This window comes from Musca autumnalis, unplaced genomic scaffold, assembly GCF_047663935.1.
Source record: "Musca autumnalis isolate F117 unplaced genomic scaffold, ASM4766393v1 scaffold_1, whole genome shotgun sequence".
NCBI classification, from domain to species: domain Eukaryota; kingdom Metazoa; phylum Arthropoda; class Insecta; order Diptera; family Muscidae; genus Musca; species Musca autumnalis.
Window position 1 is genome coordinate 166,305,323 of NW_027411644.1, and position 20,334 is coordinate 166,325,656.

General features: G+C 34.3%; 1 protein-coding gene across 1 annotated transcript; it reads right to left on the reverse strand.

Moving 5' to 3' along the window:
* Positions 1-1,764: 1,764 nt before the first annotated feature.
* On the reverse strand, positions 1,765-19,524 carry LOC141390709 (transmembrane protease serine 9-like). The gene is made up of 13 exons (XM_073963648.1): positions 19,484-19,524; positions 16,868-17,069; positions 16,578-16,793; positions 13,036-13,103; positions 12,861-12,976; positions 12,548-12,783; positions 12,333-12,490; positions 12,112-12,277; positions 2,831-2,925; positions 2,652-2,767; positions 2,346-2,581; positions 2,022-2,179; positions 1,765-1,950 (listed from the first exon to the last, which is right to left on the reverse strand). The coding sequence occupies exons 2-13, from the start codon at positions 16,914-16,916 to the stop codon at positions 1,783-1,785; spliced, it is 1,782 nt and encodes a 593-aa protein (XP_073819749.1). The 5' UTR covers positions 16,917-17,069; positions 19,484-19,524; the 3' UTR covers positions 1,765-1,782.
* Positions 19,525-20,334: the final 810 nt, after the last annotated feature.

Here is a 20,334-nt window from a genome sequence, read left to right on the forward strand (position 1 = left end):
TTATAGATACTGAGATATTTGCTTTGAAATAAAACGTTCTCCAAATAAGTTTTTTGCCCTTTCCGACCCCTGAATATTATCCGACCACCACCAAATAGGCTTCTTGTGACGCACTGAAATTACTGGTGGGCGCGATATCTTTTAAAAGGAATGACTCCCAAAATAAGATCTACTTCCAAAATGAACTATGTCAGTCCGGTCCATTTCTTCAGGTACTTCCTCCGTAACATTTGTGATCAATGATAAAATCCATTATTTTGTTGGTTAGTTCATACGTCTGAAAATGGCTACTCAATTCTGAAAATCTCCTAATATATAGCTTTGGGTTAAAGGACTTTGGTTGTGTAGCCGCTATTCAATCTGTCCATAGATTAAAGTTTCAGTTCACACAGGTTCAGGGTATATTCCTGTCCGCAAAGCGCACTGATACTTGATGAGACCTTGACAAATTTGAATCAGTTTTTCAGTTTTTTTTATTTCGTTTGTCGTTATAAGGTCCTCTGCCAAAGAAGGAGAAGTACTTTCCAAAATACAATTCAAAGAGTAATCGACAGAAAAATCCCTGAAGATGAAATTCAATGTAATTTCCAAATATTGGAAATAATATGCAATAAATAAAATATAAACATTGACCTCTATCTCAATAATCTTGATTTTATTAACATTCGAAAGGTCGAAAAAAACATAAAAATAAGACAGAAAAATCCTTTTTTGTACAATAGACATTTACTAATTTGTAGGAAGAGACTAGTTTCAAATAATCTCAACGGACGATACTGCGGTGGAATAGAAATTATATCATAAAAAATGGTTGAATAGTTTTTTTTTTGCAAACTTAAAACATAATAAAGAACACTGTGGACAAAATGGAGATGAAAATCTGGGGCAGAGATAATTCTTTTTGGGGATGAAAGCCCTTGGTGAGTATATTAAGAATCCCGAAGGACAGATCCGCCGCGAATCGAACTTCCGAGTTATGGCGTGATGATTATATCGTTGTTTACTATTGTTATTCCCTCAGCATTAATGCTAACGAGGGTATATACACTTTCATACGGGCAAAATGTGCCTCATCGAAATAATGATGATCATATAATATTTAGCCTTTGGAAGACACTTGAGTTATATTTAGAAGAGGAACCTTTGAATTTTCCGTTGGCGAAATTTACTATAATTTGTGTGGGAAAAATAGTCAAAATTTAATAAGTTGGTCCACATTTTAAATTCTGGGGGATATGCCTACAAATTACGTAAACTAAACTTTAAAACCAATTGTTTACCTCTCCATTGATGTTAATTATATCAATGTAGCGCTAAGAATACGAAACTACTGTCTAACATATAAGTGGGTTATTTCTTTATTGTTTTATTTTGTTTGTAAAGAACTACATTTGTCGGAATCATGATAGAAGAGTTTTCAAATCATGATAGAGAAATTCCAAGTTTTTTTTTTTTTTTAATTTATGCAAATTACAACGCCATACGGGGCCTTGAAGTTTTTGTGTTAACTTATTTATGGGTCGACAAAAATCGCCCACAAGCTATTTCTAAATGTCTTTTAATAGTTTTTTGCTTTCCATTATAAAATAAGAAAAATTGCACCTAACTTTTCCTCGATGTATTTAATCGTGAAAAATTTGTTATTAAGTTTTATTGCCAAATATTTGTCAAAATTTAAATAGTTTAGTAATTATATACATATTTATGATTTGCCAATCTAAAACAGGCTATTCTACGATATATGTACATATAATACAAAATACAAAAGTTTATTATTTTCACTTATTGCAATTTCCCATAAACAACTTCTTCAATCCAATCGAGATATTCCGATACTCTTGTATATACTCCTGGAATACTCAGAGAACAACCCTGACCAAATGATGTTATACCAACTAAATATGTCCTCAAGTATCCAGTCTTTATTATGAGGGGTCCTCCTGAATCACCCTACAGAACAGATAACACAGAATAATGAAGCACATTTCATTAAGAATACTGTAATATGTTTGATATCTTACCTGACAAGTATCACTGTTATTAACTCTGTCTCTAGCACAGAGCTGAGTATCCAGTATACCTTGGGGTAATGTTGTATCATTTTTGTAATATTCAGAACATTCCTTATTTGGCATTAGAGATAAATGGGCTTTCAAAAGTGTATCCGAACCTGGTCCAGCTGTAAGAAAAATAAATTAAATAGTTATTCTTACCAAATTTAGTAAATTTTTTTCCAAAACAACTTTTTTATCGTTACCCTGCCAACAGTTGCCATAATACCAAATTTCAAAATTTCCGCTCTACTCATATATCTTCACCATTTAGTTTTCTTCGATCAATCTTACCAAAGAATTCTTTTCCATAACCACAAGCAGTCATCGTAATTTCCGGCATATCGCGTTGATTCCATAGACAAATCCACGGTGTGGTTACATTTTCTTCCAATTTAAGCAGAGCTATGTCGTTATAGGGTTCATTATGTTTGTACTTGGGATGTTTTATAATATTACTAATTTTTACAGGTGATGTGGAAATATCTGTCAGGTTCACTCCCCCGACCAAGGCTACGGATGGCGATGATCTTAAGTGTGGAAAAGAAATGTGTTAAAGAGTTTAAGAAACAATTTCAAAAATGTATTTCATTTAATTACCCACTCAAATCGGCACAGTGCGCAGCTGTTAGCACATATTTCGGAGTTATTAAAACACCACCACATTTATAATCATATGTTCCAGGATATAAGTTCGAATCCCATCCCAAGGCAGCCTATTGATTAGAAATGTTAAAAAATGGAGTTTATGCAGTCTGTACTACAATATTAAAACATACCATATACGGAAATTCATTGTACATTGTAAATAAACCAAAAGAAATGGCAGGAAAATCTTCAATGGTGGCTGGTTTAAAGTCCACCTCGTAACATCCTGAAAAAATACATGTATTATATTTAGATATGAAATTAATGAAATGTAAATTTTCATGTGAAAATAGTATATTTTAATGAAAATATCTCTTTTTTACTAAATGTTGGATTTTTGATTGAGTTTTGTTGAAAAACTTCATAACCGTAACTTCGACTACACATATGCATATTTCAGAATATCTCTAATTCACAGGTTGAAAACATCGCATTTTCGCGGCAAAAATACACGCTGCGTTATGGAGGCGACATTTTATGGCGATGATCTTAACAAGCCACTTGTTTCTCCATTCAAGCCTTGGAAGAAAAAACAAGTTAAGTCGTTCTAAGTCAACGCTCCCAACCAGTCATGTAAGTCAACTCATCGAAATTTTCAAGACCAATCAAGCCATGCCGAGTCAACGAAATGTTCAAGTCAATCAAGCCACCTAACATAATTTTCGTGTCAATCAAGCCATCTAACGAAATTTTCAAGACCATCCAAGCCACACAACGAAATTTTCAAGACCAACCAAGCCACACAACGGAATGTTCAAGAAAAAATAACTAAGCCGACGCACACTGCGAAATATGAGCACTTTAGTGGAACTTTAAGGAAATTTGGAAGTACATAAAATTCATTATTTTTGTATTGCAATCGTTAGCTAAGTATCCCACCGTAATTGGCCCAAACTCAGTTTCGCGATTTATTTCGCGAAACGGTTTCGAAATGCACTTAAAAGTTGCACTTTGGTTTTATATTTTTTTTCTAAGAAATAGATTTTTGATTCAGTAAATATAATGATTTGGTGTGGGCAAACGGTATCTCAGTATGCCATTATTTCTTTTTCTTAAAATTTTAGAAAGCATTTATGAGATTTTACTCTTTAAGAAATGCAAAAAAAATCTTATTGTTTTTGCGCAGTTTTAATCGGAAAGAAGTGCTTTTTTTAAGTTTTTAAACAATTTTTTTTGTTTTCCGTGGACATTTCAAACGTGATTTACGTACATTCACGTGTTATGATATATATAATCTGAAATATTGGATCCTCCTCTGTTCGAAAAGCTATAAAACAGATACGGGAACGCGCGGTTTTCGGAGATATTCATGTTTTTTCAAAATGACTTCGGAAATTTCTTTTAATTTCATTTTCCAAAAGTGGAAACAAGAACCGAAAATTGACAAAATTTTATTTTATTTCTTGGAAAAAATGGGCTCGCCAGTGTTAACAAATGATGAACTACGTACTATAAGGTCAACTATCACTAGTTTGGTTTATAGAATAAAGATACGGTGGATTAAATCTTCGCGAAACTTAACGACATTTCGGATGGAAAATTCTAGTTGGCTTAAACACAAGGTTCCGTTTCCAAAGACATTGATAATGTAGCGAAGGCCACCAGACGCAAAAAGGAATTTAAGGATTGTCATCCAAAAGTGAAAATGAGAAAAGTTCATAACCTTGTGAAGTCTTGCACTCAGGAGGAGTTAGGCAATGCCACTTCAAGCAAACTATACCAATCTGGAAAAAGAAGTTCGGCAACGATCATCAAGGAACTGGCGCTCGGTTCTCCAGAAAGAGGTAATAAAATTAAAAAGGCTCTAACTTCTTGTTCGAAAAGTTCAGCAAAATTAGATCCAGACCAGGCGTTAGCACTTATTATTGATGCTAACTTGTCATCCAATCAATACAACGTTGTCCGAAATCAAGCAAAAGAGAACGATTGCAACTTCTATCCGCCTTATTATTTGGTAAGAGAGAGCAAAAAGTTCTTGCTATCCAGAGAACGTCACAATAACCGAAGTTTCCGCTGAAGTAACAGTTCAATCGCTTTTAAACCACACAATAATAAGGCTTTGCAAAGGACAAAAACGGATGCTCTGTACTTTGTCAAACACTGAAACCTTAAATATTATCATAAAGTGGGGTTGTGATGGGGCTAATCAAGTTAATTATAGCCAAAAGTTCATGGATTCACAAAGTTCGGATGATAATATGTTTAGCTTATCACTGGTGCCGATTCAAATGAGTGGTATAAATGATGGTGAGAGTCAATCTGTAATTTGGAAAAACCCTTCTCCCTCTTCCACATGGTACTGTCGTCCCATTAGGTTTATTTTTGCAAAGGAAACATCTAACGTGATTACCTCTGAAGTAAACAACGTTAAAGAGCAAATAAAACAACTAACTCCAACTACTGTAATCATAGATGGTAAGCAATTTCACGTTACAGCAACCATGATTTTTTGTATGATTGACGGAAAAGTTGGTAACGTAGTATCATCCTGTGCATCATCACAAACATGCAACTTATGTGGCGCTAAACCTAGTGAGATGAATAATATAAGTGAAATAGCCAAGAAGAATATAAATGAATGTTACTTATCGCTAGGGTTATCACCCCTCCATGCCTGGATTCGATTTTTCGAATGTATTTTACATATATCATACAGACAAGATATAAAGTCATGGCAAGCTCGAGGACCAGAAAAGAAACAAAAAGTTGCTGACAGAAAAAAATACGTCCAACAAAAATTAAAGGAGGAACTTGGTTTAATCGTGGATATGCCTAAACATCAGTCTGGAAACTCTAATAATGGTAATACGGCGAGAAAATTTTTTAGAAATGCTGAAAAGTCATCTGAAATCACTGGTGTAAATTTCCACTTAATTAAGCGCTTCCAAGTGGTGTTAGAGTGTTTAATATCAATCTGAAAAGTTCCATAATTACTGTAGAGAAACATTAGAATTATATTTGAAGGAATATTTCTGGTACTCCATGCCAGTAAGTGTGCATAAAGTCCTCTGTCATGGAAAGGATATAATAGCCTCTTGCATCCTTCCCATCGGACAAGAAACAAAGATTGTAGGAAGTATCGCGAACTCTTTACAAGAAAAACTTCAAGGATTGATACGAATACAGATCTGTTTAACCGGCTGCTTGTTTCCTCGGATCCATATATTGCAACTCTTTGGACAGCGCCTAAAACAAAACACAGTGAAATAACTCAAGATGTATTAGAGTTGTTAGAAAATGATTAAAATAATACCTAACGATGAACTTTAAAAAATAATTCATTAACAATAGTTAAAAAAACAAATACTGTTTATTTAAAAATGTAAATAAAATATACATATATGTACATATGTATACATGTTATTTGGGTCACACCGTAGCATGGACCAATGCTGATGTTTTTTGTTTTGTTATTTTTTTTTTTTTTTTTGGGGAGAAGCCTTATAATACGCTCAGCACTAAAAATGTGACAGTACAGAAAAAACTACTAGTTTACATTATATGTAAATGTCATATGACATGAAATGGGGCTACACCAAAACGCGAACATATATTGATAATAGTTTGTGCATATGTTTAATACCCTCTGAAACCTTAATATACTACTTTGCAGCGAAATCCTTTGAATACAAAAAACGGTCGCCACCGTTACATGAGCCCTACCGGAAACCGCGGGTCTATCTGACCCATATTTAGCCCCATGCTACCCACTTATATAAGAAACAAATTTGCAAAATTTTGGTATCCTACGTCCTTTACTTTAGAAGATATTAGTAAAGTTCCACTAAAGTGCTCATATTGCGCACTGTGCGACGCAACCACCAAACAAACAAGAAGAATTCGCAGAACACAAGAGCTGTGTGGTGTGTCATAGATTATTACATTGAAATGTTTTTTGTATAAAATCAGATCAGATATTAAAGCAATAAATGCATAAAAACTAAAGCAAAGAGGTGTAACTAAGTTACAATTAATAATATGAATAATAAATAAATATGTATATAAATAAATAATAGAAAAAAAAAATAATAAAGTATTTGATGCACCGAACACGCTATATACATATGTCCTTTTTTGATGAAATTTTAATGTACAACGGAATTTGGTCTAGAAATAAATGTGTCATTTATACATTACTCGTATCATATACAGTTGCGTTCAAAATAATAGGAGTCACCATTCAAACCAATGGAATGGTCAAATGAACTTGGTTAATCGTCTCTATATTGGTCTAAAATTTAAGAATAACTCCGAAATATTTTCCTACAATTTCTTCATCTAACTTACAAAATAAATTTGAAAACATTTTTTTCTTACAACAATTTTATAAATTTGCTGAATATATATTTTTGGTTTTGCTTTATAAATCTACAGCTTTGGTCTCATTTGAATCTTCGCGATGTATAGATTACGTACATATTTTAAATTATTTTTAAGATGCATAAACGGATGGAATTTTATTAAAACAAGTTCAAGCTACCAACTTTTTTTGAATTCTTAATTTTTGCGAAAATTTGATTTTTTCACTTTAGTTTTGGGACCTCTGTAATCATATAGAATGTAGGAAGCCATAAATTAACAATATTAAATTAACAATTCTTATAATCAGAATTGAAACCGCAATAATTTAATAACAATAACTAAAATTAGTATCTCGAACAGATTTGAAAACGGGATTTTTTTCTCAATCCGTACATCAAAAATCCTTCATGTAGCTTCAAAAAACGTTTTAAATTTTTTTATGGGAAACTAAAAAAATTTTGACTTTTCCTCATATATCCGCAACCGATAGCCAGAGATTTCTAAATGCACTGAATTGTTTTACTGAGGAGTAGCATCAACAAAGCAAAAAATAAAGGAAATCAAAAAACACTTTTTTCAAAGTGTCTGATTTCACTCAGAATTCACCAAGTGATCACAATATACGCAGAATTGGGCAATCTCGTTCAATTGAACTATCCGGATCACTGTCCTCGTTCAAAGGCGAATGAGTAACATTATAAACACCAACGTGTGAAATTAAGTATACGCAGTTTTGTCAAAGAAATTACCAGTGTCCATTGAACGAGATAGTTATCCGGATCGTTCAATTGGACGAGATTGCCTAACTCTACAATATACGTATAAGTGACCACAAGTTTGAAAATTGCATACAAGCTTTTACACAATGACTTACATGAACGAGTTCATAACTGTGATTTGAATGCTTCGACTTAGTTTGTGCGAATGTCTTTAATGAATCAAAAATGTCTTAGTATCGAAAAGTACCAGTTCATGTAAGACGGCACTTGCAGTACTTTAATGGATATTTCAGCAATGTAGAGCTTCTCTGTACGTGGGTATTAGGGACACATAAAGGGTACCATATCATTTAGCTGATATGAATTTGGGTAGACTCATTTCCATTCGTGGAAGTTTCTGGGAACATATGTATATGTGATGTTAGAATACTTCCAGAAAGATTATGGCTAAGAAATAAGTTATTTTATCAAAGTGAAAAAAAAACCTAAATTTGTCTATGATAATTGCGGAAAATGCTCTATTATACTTGCGACAATTTCTTTATCACGAAACACACAAACAAATAAAAGAACCCAATTATATATTAGCCTGTATTAGTGCACTTAGAAACAATTTTGTCGGAATATGTCCTCAAGGAAATAAGATGGATTGGGAAAGACGTCGCAAGAACACCTAAAGGTGACCTACGGTATTGGAGGTACCATGACATAAAGCAGGAGTGTGGTTGCGGATTTGAGGTTAAAACATCTGTTGTCCAGCTTTACCTCAGACAATGAAAGAGTTGCAACAATTCGGATGAAAGCTAAAACTTCAGCATCAGTTTTATTTACCCTCATGCTCTCACTGAACACAAGGACGAACAGACCAAAGATATATTTTACGAGCGCTTAGAAGAAACTTATGACCCTGCCCTTGACATTCAAATTATGAGGCTGATAAACTTCGCAGCGACAAAAAATATGATAGTTAGCAGTGCCAAATTAAAACATCTAAAAAATCATAAGGGCCGTCTCCAAAAAAAAAAAAAAAAAAAAAAAAAAAAAAAAAAAAAAACACAAAAACACGAGAACCTGATTAAACGTAGCAAATAAAGTACGAACGTAAGTTGAACATCGGTAACCTGCAAAAAGCCGCATACTTGGATACCAGAATCCTCCACTAGCGCTCTAGAGAGGTATCTGGAGAAAAAGGGAGATGAGAAACTCTTTTTCGCAGGAAAAATAGAGAAATGAAAAAGCGGGACTACGAAAAATCGAGATGTGGAGGAGCCACAGTGAAGTCCCAAAAATTCTAGCAAAGAGTAAAACATCAAACTGATGCCTTTGGTACGGGCACATCCTCCTGTAGAGGGCAGCGTAATAATTTTGTAACCGATATAAATATTGTGCCAGGATATGGAAAGAGCATTTTCCAAACTTTTGGTATCCAATACTTGCAAGATGACGAATCCCAGAAGGTGATAGTGAATGTATACCACCGGGTAAGGTGAGATGAAGACAACAATCAAACGGCTAAAGGATAAGGCATAAGGAGCCGATGGCTTACCAACCAAGCTGATAAGGTATATATATCAGCTACTTAGCACAATCTGGCAGGAAGAACGCGTACCCGACAATTGGAACTTGTGAATCATGTGTCACGTCCACAAAAAAGGTGTGCGAACGACTAAAGTCTATGGTCAACGATATAATTGGGACATAACAATGCAACTTTAGACTTTGTAAATCCACCATTGACCAGAGGTGCAGATCGACACCTACCACCTTTTTTGTCGATTATAAAGCAGCCTTCGGCCGCCCCCACGTTCAAAATTATTCCAAGCCATGGCAGAATTTGGTATCCCCCAAAACTCATTCGGCTTCGTAAGATGACTTTAACTGACACCCGGTCCACCGTTTAGAAGAGGAAAGAACCTCTCCGAACAGTTCACTACCAAAAGAGGCTTCAGACAAAGAGACATCCTTTAGTGTGATATTTTTAACATATTTGTAGTGGTGTAGGGTATAAAAAACGTCGAAAGATATGGCACAATACACACCAATGTCCACATCGTCAGTGTCATGCTTAAGTGTTCCATACGCCATTTTTGACATTTTGAAATAAAGGTAACTTACTAGATTTTAAACCATGCTCTTTCAGATTTTTTAATCGGTTTTCTTCTATCTTCTATAGTTTTTGAGATATTCAGATGTCAGTAATGGAAGATCCGCCTTGTGACGCAAAAAAATCCTGTCTTTTTGTCCATATCCATAAGGCCTGGAACAAAACAACTTTGAACTTTTTTTGTATCATATCCATGCCGCGTGGTGTATGGAACAAAAAGAGACAAAAACGAATTGTTCCGCCCCAAAAATCATGGCATTTGGAACAAAAAATTGCTCTATTTTGTTAAGTTACGAATAATGTGGCGTATGGAACAAATTATTTTAAAGGACTGGGCTTAAAACTGAATAATGTAATTTTATAGGAAAACCACAATTTCTTTTCGCTTAAGGTAACACATCCTATAAAAATTCCCTTGTTTTAAGACAAGATTTTGATTTAAGCTCACAAAAATATACGCAGATACGTTCATTCGTTTTGAAGGTAGCGTAGACACCGACTACAAAAATGGTATTTTGAGAAAAACGCGTTTAAAGTTTTTATGTTACATTAGAAATGCAAAAATTAGTTCCGATTGAAATTTTTACCTCATATTCTACGCTACTTCTATATATGGCGAAAACCCAAAATGTTTTACAATCGATGAATCCGAGTTTCACCCATTCAGAATTCGCGAACTGTTAACATATTCTATATAGCATGATATACATTCTTTAAAATGAAGGAGGAATCCCATAAGATCGGCCATTAAAATTAATTTACGTGGAAGCTGTGTTGGCATCAATGTAGAAAAATAGGTAAAAATGGGTTGAAGCCAACAAGTTTTTTTATGCTTCCGATTTCTGGCTTAACCTTAACATTTTATAGACATATGCCCAAAGAAAGACTCAAACAATACTTCATGGGCAATATGATACTAGTGTATCATTTTTCGATATATATTATTTGCAACGTTTAACCGGGTACGTACCTTTGCTGCCAGAGGCCCTAATGAATATCGGATGCTTAAATCTAGTACTGCTTTATTTGCAACGATTAACCGGGTACGTACCTTTGCTGCCAGATGCCCTAATGATTATGGAGATGCTTAAATCTAGTACTACTAACTACCATGTTTTTTTTTTTGCCGCTGCGAAGTTTCTCTGCCTCATTCCATTGTCAGATGTTTCACTGTGGAGACTGATTTCCCGACTGTTGGGCCAAAGATATTCTCCTTTCCAATTTTGACATTAAAATCGCCTAGAATAATTTTAAATGTCATGGGCAGGGGATTGTTTTTCTTTTCTTTCGTTTTTTCATAGTATTATACCCTCCATATTATGCAACCATTATGCCCTCCCACACATCCAACCATTATGCTACGTTTTACTGGTGGTTAAGCTAACTAGTATATATATTCGCATTTATTCGATAAATGCATATGCGAATTTTCAAGGACCATTTTTGACCAGGTACATCATAAGTTCCCACCTATGCTATTAAAAACCAGTTTTACCGTACATAGTGCCGTTGGTACATTCTTACAAATCAACATAGTTCGTTAATACAAAATCCTATTAACGATTTAGGCGAATGCTCTGTGTGTTGATGCATCTGAAAACTTCTTATTTTTAATACGTGCACATTAGGGTTATGACTATTTTATAACCTCATATCCCTGTATGATATTTTGATGAGTTTTAACTTAAGATTGCATAAAATCTTGATTATCAAGTGATTTGATAAAAAAGCTTCCGCACAAAAAACTTTTAAAGTTTTTTTTTTTTTAAGAATTTTCACAATTATTTGAAGTCACAGCAAGCAGATATTTAACTGACACACGACATAACAAAAATGACATAACCGTTTGTTTCGCCCCAATTTTATCATCCTATTATAACATATATGTATATCATTTAATATTGTATATAACTTTATTTAATATATCACAAAAAATAAAAGCTGTTTGTGCGGGACCTTTTTTAAAATTTAAATGGAATACAAGTTATTTTAGTCATGAATAGGCAAAAGACCATTCATTCGTGCAATAGAAAATAATTTTTTGAGATTTTTTTTTTTCATTTCATAGAATTTTTCAAAAAAAAATCAAAGTGATTTGTGCGGAACCTTTTTTGAAAAAAATGGAATAAATGTTATTTTAGGCATTAATAGGACAAAGTTCATTCATTCTCACTATAGGAAATCATTTTTTAAAAAATATTTCTAAAAGTCATAACCCTAATGCACATGTAGATAGAAGCCTTACTTGTTTTCTTAATTTATTTCTTATTTACTTAGAATATTTATTTAAATATCACTGATTCAATCCAGTCAAGATATTCAGAAACTCTTGTATACACTCCTGGCTTGTCAAAGCCACATCCACGTCCAAAAGATGTTATACCCACTAAGAATGCTGTTTGAAATCCCTCGGGACTAGTGGAACGCAAGATAAGTGGTCCACCCGAATCACCCTAGAAGAAATAAAATGTAAAGCCTTTTTCAAACAAAATTTCTAGCACGAATTACCTGACACGTGTCACTTTGCCTTTCTGAATCTTTGGCACACAAATGTGAGTCAACAATACCTTGCGGCAAAGCATCTTCCCCGACATAGTGGGGGAAGCAATCCTTATTAGGTATTATTGATAGGTAAGTCTTTAGAAGGCTTTCAGAATTAGACCCAGCTAAAAAGGGAACTTGGAATTAGTGTCAAATCGTCAAAATTCCATTGATTTTATTACCAAACTGAGTATGGCCATAACCAACTGCTGTAACATTAACATCGTCCAGTGGGTAGAGAGTCCATAAACAAAGACGATCTTCTCCTGGATTCTCTTCCAATTTAATTAAAGCTATATCGTGATATGAATGTTGCGGTTTATACAACGGATGTCTTATGACTTCAGCCACTTTTATTGGCTTAAATGAGGAGTCTGTTAAATTTGTTCCACCCACCAGAACCACATTTGGAGGCATACTGTGTTATTTAAACAAAAGCGGGAAAAACAACGCAATTTTATTACAATTTCCAAAAGAATAATTTTGTGTTCTTACCCATTTAGAATGGCACAATGTGCAGCTGTCAGAACATATTCATTCCATATTAATACTCCACCACATTTATAGTCATAAACGCCCTCTTCGAACAGAGAATCCCAACATAGAGCTGCCTTTAAAAGTTTTTAAAGCAATTTTTTTCATAACTTTATAATAAATTAAATTGACAAACCATATAAGGGAATTCCCGATACACCGTATTTAATCCTCTTACAATTTCATAACGCGGAACACCACAATCTGAAAAGTTTTAATGAAAAGTGTTTTTTTATAAATGTTTAATATTATTTTATGTCCTTTTATTTAGTCTTTGGTTTTAGTAATACAGATTATTTGGCAATATTCTTGGAATCGGATTATAGACGGATTCTTGATATGACCCATTCCAGCAATATCAAGTGAAAAATCCTTGAGTGTGGCTGGGCCGAAAATGGAATAATTAGTTTTCTTTCCTGTCGACAATATTAGGTGGAGATATTTTATGACCACGGATACCGCAAATGCCTAAAATATGTCAGATAATGTACCAACAAATGTTTTCAATCGGCCGGCACTTTTATGTGGGTATTACATCAAAGTGTGGACCTATGTTAACAGTTTGTGGTGGGGTGAATTTTTACTTCAAATGGCAAATTACAGCGACTTCGGCTAAAAATTGTAGATAAAATCCTCAAAGTACCGAAAATCATAATGTACCGTTGTTATATGGGGGCTTTACCAAAACATGGACTTATTTTGGCAATTTTTGGTGACGACTGAGAATTTCAAGCGTCAAATTACATATAGTTCGGTCAAAAAATGTAACTAAAATGATTCCCTGAATTAATCTCCGTTTTTATGGATTTTACCCCAATGTGGAACGTTTGTTCTGCATTTTATAAGTATTCCTAAGTGATTGGTTGAAAATGCGAGAAATATCCCTTAAGGGGCATATGAGTGGGTAGGTGTTGTGGCCGCTAGGAACTTCAAATGGATAATAACGGCAAGTTTGGTTAACAATTGTAGCTGAAATCCTCATAACAACCAAAATCGAGAGATATCGAAACATAGACCTATTTTGACAGTATTTGGTGTATAGGTTTTGTGATCACTGTGAACCTCAAATGTAACAGGTAAAAAAGTAGTTAAAATTCTCTAAATACCTATAATAGGAAGCCACCGTTATATGGGCGCAATACCAAACATGGACCTATGTTGACAATTATTGGTGGATACGTTTTCTGACCACTGAGACCCTCAAATGGCAAATTCTAGCTGTAAACTTTTTGGTGTAGATATTTTGTGACCTCTGGGAACCTAAAACAACAAATTTCAGGTACATATCGGGAGATATTTGGTGACTTCTGGGAACTTTAAACGTCAAATTACAGGTACTTCGGTCAAAAATTTGCTAAAACCGTCAAAATACCTAAAACCGGGAGGTACTGTTATATGGGGGCTATACCAAAATATGGACCTATGTTATTTTTTGGTGGACACGTTTTGTAGTGAGCTTTGGGAATATCAAATGGTAAATTACAGGTAGTTCGGTAAAAAATTTAGCTAAAATCATAAAAATTCCGAAAATCTATGGAAAAATGTTGCTAAAACCCTCAAAATACCGAAAATCGGGAAGTACCGTTATGTGGAGGTTTTATCGAAAATTGGACTTATTTTAAACATTTTTGGTAGAGCAGTTTTGTGACAACTGGGAGCCTCAAACTTCAAAAAAGGTAGGTACTATGGTGGAGGGTATAAACATTTTTTTGGGTTGCCATAATGTACAATATAAAATCGAACCTTTCTATAATGTAGCACTTGGAGACCCACGAATTACTACTACGTATAGAGAAAATTCGTTAGAGGCCTTATTTTGAGTGGGATTTTCTACTTGTGCCTAAAAACAAATTAATTATAGAGAAGTTCGACAGTACATAAATTTTTTATACCCTCAGCATTTATGCTAGCGAGGGTATATACACTTTCATACGGGCAAAATGTGCCTCATCGAAATAATGGTTTTAGGCCCCAAGTATGTTTGGACGAAATGTGTTTCAGACAATTTGGAGTCGATTGAGCAATGTCCGTCCGTCTGTCTGTCTGGCTGGAGCGCACGATAACTCTCGAACGGATCAACCGATTCGGTCCAAAATTTGGCTTTCGTAATATTTTGTCCAAACTTAGTTTAAGTTCGAAGATGGGTTATATCGGTCCACTCCTTCCGGTACCTCCCCCACAAAAGTTCGAAAATATTCGGAAAATTTGTACGTACGATAACTCTTGAAGGAAGTAACCGATTTGGTCAATAATTTTCAACTCTTGAAATGTTTACCAGACTTAGATGAGGTTCCAATATGGACTCAATCGGTCCACTCCTTCGGGTACCTCCCACACAAAATTTCGGATAAGTTCAGTTTAGGACCTGCTCTCGAATGGTTTTGACTTTTGTTTTAGCAACTTGTATTCACTGCCCCCATACGACGGTACAAGTTTCATCAGGGGCAAGTCCATACTTCCTGAGAAAATATCGTGAAAGTTGCACAAAACCCCTATGACACCGTGTGAGGTGGTTGGAGCACAAGATATGTCTCGAACGGATATGCCGATTGGGTCCAAATTTTGGTCTTAGTAATATTTTAATATTTTGTCCAAACATAGTTTAAGTTGGAAGATAAGCCATATCGGTCCACTCCTTCAGGTACCTCCCCCACAAAATTTCAAAAATGTTCGGAAAAATTGTTCGTCCGGTAACTTTTGAAGGAAGTGGACGAATTGGTCCACACATCTAATACATCTACCAGATATAGATCAGGTTCAAATACGGACTATATTTGTCCACTTCATCCAGTACCTCCTAAACAAAATGTCAGATAAGTTCACTTTAAGACCTGCTATCGAATCACTTTGAGTTTTGTTGAAGCAGCTTGCATTCGCTGCCTCAAGTACGAAGGTTAAAGTTTTTTTCAGGGGCAAATCCACACTTCTTGATCAAACAGCCCGAAGGGTGTGAAAACCCCTTATGGCACCATATGTAGTGGCTACAGATCCACTTCCATAATGGTCAATGTCGATCCATTCCTTTAAGTATTTCCTCCGCAAAACTTTTGCTCTTTAATCCTAATCGACATTTTTGTCGTTTCATACGCCATAAATTTTTAAAACCCTCTAAATACATAGGTTTTTTTGGGAAAAAATTGTTTCAATATACACAGACTGAGGGTATTTCTCTGTCGGCCAAGCCGACTGATACTTTTTTACTTGTTTATGTTACGGTTATGACAAATAAATAATTCTCACATCTTCCAAATTTCAAAATGAAATGTATACTCAATGTTCATATAATCATGAAATGGGATAAGAAAGTTTTGAATTCGATGTATTTGCTCACATGTATAGCAGGTTCTAGGAAATGACCGATATTAGAACAGTTATATGCTTCAATCGGGTATTTATTTGAAATAAAGTTGTAAAATAAATCAAAATCAAAAAATGATAGTGCAAGTTTTCCTTGTAAGTTATAAGAAATGGGATGAGAAAATAAATATTTGCTACTTTAAACATGTAAACAATTTTCTGTGTCTTAAAAACGCACCTTTTTAGTTGATGCAATATTCTAATACATAAAACGATAGGCCATTGACTTAATAAATTCTTCACACCAAAATTTAGCACAATACCATGTGCACTATTAAAAAAAATAAATTTGATTGTCGTGATTTAAAATATTAAACGTACCTCCTGTTATACGCCTCCGTTTCATACTAGCCCACAGACTGTTGGGGCAACAGACATATTGCTCATCATTTTCCGTATAGCATAATGTGATATTTTTGGCAGTTAACGCTGCGGCGCAATACAACAAATTGAGGCATGTACCGCTGGTCTTGTCTGGAAGTGTACACTCCGTTGGAAATGGATCAACAGTTGGGAATTTAATACCATAAGAATAAACTAAAAAAACCAAGATACTCCTCTTTTAATATCAACAATTTAAATTCATAATATTTTCAATTTTCATTACTCACCACGTTGTAAACATAGAACCAGCAAGAAATTTATTTTAATAATTAACATTTTGTAAATGGGGATTTTTTTAATTGAACGAAAATAATAATGATGCCGTCAGATCGATGCTATCTTCTTTGTGACTTATTTCAGAATGTTTATTGACACACTTCGACTTGTGTACTAAATGATGCCGTTAAACGATTGTTTTTAAACTGATAACTGTTTGGTTGCATTGACACGATTAAAAGAAGGCATAGAATGAATAAAGAGGGATAGATTAAGTGAGAACAAAACAGGGAAAGAAACAAATGTAATTAATTAAATATTTAGGATTATCTCTACATACATACTTATTTTTAAAAGCTAATCTTTCGCCTATTTAATTCTATGTGTCGTTCAAATGGTTGTTGTCGTAACTAAATAATAATTAAGCAGTGTTGATCGTGCATATTAGCTGCGTTCATTCACGTGCACGAATTTTGAAGTTTTGCTACAAATTACTCGAGAAACACCAAAAAATAGTACAATTGCTTTGAGAGCTGTTCCCAACTATTGCCACTTTTACCCAACAGTAAAGGAACAGACAAGTACAACTGACATTTCAGCATATTTTACTTTTCTACGCATATTACTTATTTATGTGGCTCAATTCATAATATTTGTCCCACAACTCGAATTAGGAATATAATAAACTCCTCCAGATATCTTGCTTAATAATCCGTACATCGTCTTTGCAATTTATTTGCTGCCAAATTTTTGTGGACCGAATCAATCTTTGCTCCTCGAATTCAATATCCATTCAACACACACTGTGTTGGATGGACCTTAAACCGGAACTCGTTCATACATAATCACGGAGTGTTTGCTCAATTTAAATAGCATATGCAGCCTGGACAGTTGTGATGGATATAAAGCTGGTGGCTGATTCAGCTCATAGGACATCACCACCGCGTTTCCGGTTTTGATCAACGATGTCTCATGACAATGCGTTACACGTTGCTCTTGAATCAAATTTAAATGGAAGGTGCTTACACCGGGAAAGTTTTTGCGGATTTTGAAACTACAATGTTCATAGGTGTGAAAAATCAAAAAACTAAAAAAATCGCCGGAGCGATATTTAAATAAATCGCGATTCAAGTTGACATTTTTAAGGGTTTTTAGGTTTTCACGATTTTGCTTGGTAACCGAAAGTCCTATTGACATGGGACTAAAGAAAATGTTGTAGCTATGAAAATTCTCTACAAGATTGATTCTTATGATATCTTCGTAGTTTTAACCGTTATTGAGATATAGAAGCTCAAATTAGGACAATGGACTGACTGTATCGTCTCCTTATAAAACAATGTTATACACAGTACACTTTAACTAAATTTATATTAAAACCGCTTACACCAGGGAAGTTTTTGGATTTTTTTTGCAAATCCGCAAAAGCTTTCCACGTGTAAGCACCTTCCATTTCAAGAGCACCGTGGTTATGTCGCTTGGATCAGAGCACCTCCTCAAATTCATTTTCATTGATTAGTAAATTAATAAAGTATGAACGGCATTAGGTTTGGCTGGGCCTAACGTTTTATACAATCCACAACCAAATGTACTAAAGTATGGAACTAAGCTCTTCCGCCACGCTGGGCCTAACGTTTTATACAATCCACAACCAAATGTACTAAAGTATGGAACTAAGATCTTCCGCCAAGCCAACTGCTGAATATCGCTTTCTTTTAAACAAGGTTTAATACCAATGAGACAACTATGTTTTCTTCCCATTCAGAATCCGAAATACCATACAATACAACTATCAAAATACGTAAAATCTGGAGATATGTACCTTCCTTCATATTGGAAAAATACCAAAATATGAATCAATATCGATGATGATTTTATTTTCTTCTAATATTTTTCTGCTCATTGCGAATACCAAGTTACAGTCACTACAATATGACATTTTTATCGCCGGAAAATCGATACATTTTTGATTAAATATTTGAATTTTTTTATCAAATGTCTACAATTTTTTTCTGTGTACTTCCAGATTTTTAGTATTTTGAAAGTTTTATCCACATTTTCTCCGTTTCTAATAACTTGAAGTATTCATCGGATACCCTAATAAATTTATACAAAACTCTGCCACAGAAATTTGTCAGTACAGGTCCACGTTTGGATATTGCCCCCATAGAATGGTACTTCCAGATTTTCAGTATTTTGAAGGCTTTACCAACATTTTTTCCACGAAATTGTTGAAATTTGACATTTGGTCATCTTTGGGGCTACAACACTTTTCCCCAGAAATTTGTCAGTGTAGGTCCACGTGTTGAAATATCACCTATAGGACGGTACCTCCCGATTTTTGGTACTTTTAATTTTTTAGCCACATTATATCACCAAAATGGATAGGTAGAAAACTGAATCTGACTAGGTAGAAAACTTCGATGTCTTAAGACCCAATTTAAAAGAAAACGATATTCTTCAGATAACGTAAAAGCAGCGCAAAGTACTTTCATAAACGAAAGGAAACTGATTGGTCCATTTTACTTCAATACATACAACTCGTGGTGGAGTGTATAAAAAGTTTGGCCTTGCCGTTCTTACTTGTTTTTGTTAGGGCAAATACGAAGGCTTGTACGTGTTTAAACTACCATTAACTGTTGTAAGCGCGGTCCAGTGTATTCTGTGTTTATAGTGTGCTTAGCTATAAATGAGAAAATTGCTCAATCCTATCAGCGGAAAAATTAAAAAAAGTTGAGTGTGGTGAAATTGAAATAAATTCACCTAAGTTGTAAATATAGAACTTATACATACATAAGCTTTGTTCCTTTACTTTTTTAATGGTAAAAGTGGTGAAAGAGAAAAGTATCAAAATTGCTCTCTCATGAACATTTTTACCAGAAAAGTAAAGGAACGGAAAAATGGTAGATCTTGTAGCAATGTCAAAAAGAAACATTAAAAATCAATTTTCGTTTTTTATTTCACAGTTTTTAATTTAGTTTTGTCAGCGTTCGACTTTTTCTTCTGTTTTTCGTCCATTTTTTTTTCTTCATTGTGAAATAATCGTCAAACAAAAGTCGAAAAATCAGTTCTAACATTTTTTACCTGCAGAAATTTTGTCTGGTAGCCTGTGGTAGAAGAGAAAGGCATATGTGCTCTCTCACTCTCTTAACAAGTGCTGCCAGTTTTACCACTTTTTGGGGTTAAGGATCGTTTTGCAAGTTAAAAATGGTAACAAATAGTAAAAATGGTAACCTCAGGTAAGTAAAGGAACACAGCTATATTGTTTAGCTTATTTGTCGAAGTGTCAAAGTGGTCACTGAATAACCGCTTACGTGGTGGGACATGCTCCCAAAAGAATGATGGGTTATTAAGTTGATTTGTGATTAGGTACGGATATCAAGAAGTACTTTTAAACCCGTAATATGGTAATAAGATGTACAAATTTTTTTTAGATAATTTAGTAAATATTTCGCTCTTTGGTAACTGTGCCGTATATTGA

Bases quoted from the DNA above. Each gene is read 5' to 3' on its own strand.
- LOC141390709 (XM_073963648.1), bottom strand. From the start codon at position 16,916: ATGTTAATTATTAAAATAAATTTCTTGCTGGTTCTATGTTTACAACGT. The intron at 12,491-12,547 runs GTAATAAAATCA...TTCCCTTTTTAG, and splicing joins TTATGGCCATACTCAGTTTG to CTGGGTCTAATTCTGAAAGC. The intron at 12,278-12,332 runs GTAATTCGTGCT...TATTTCTTCTAG, and splicing joins GGCAAAGTGACACGTGTCAG to GGTGATTCGGGTGGACCACT.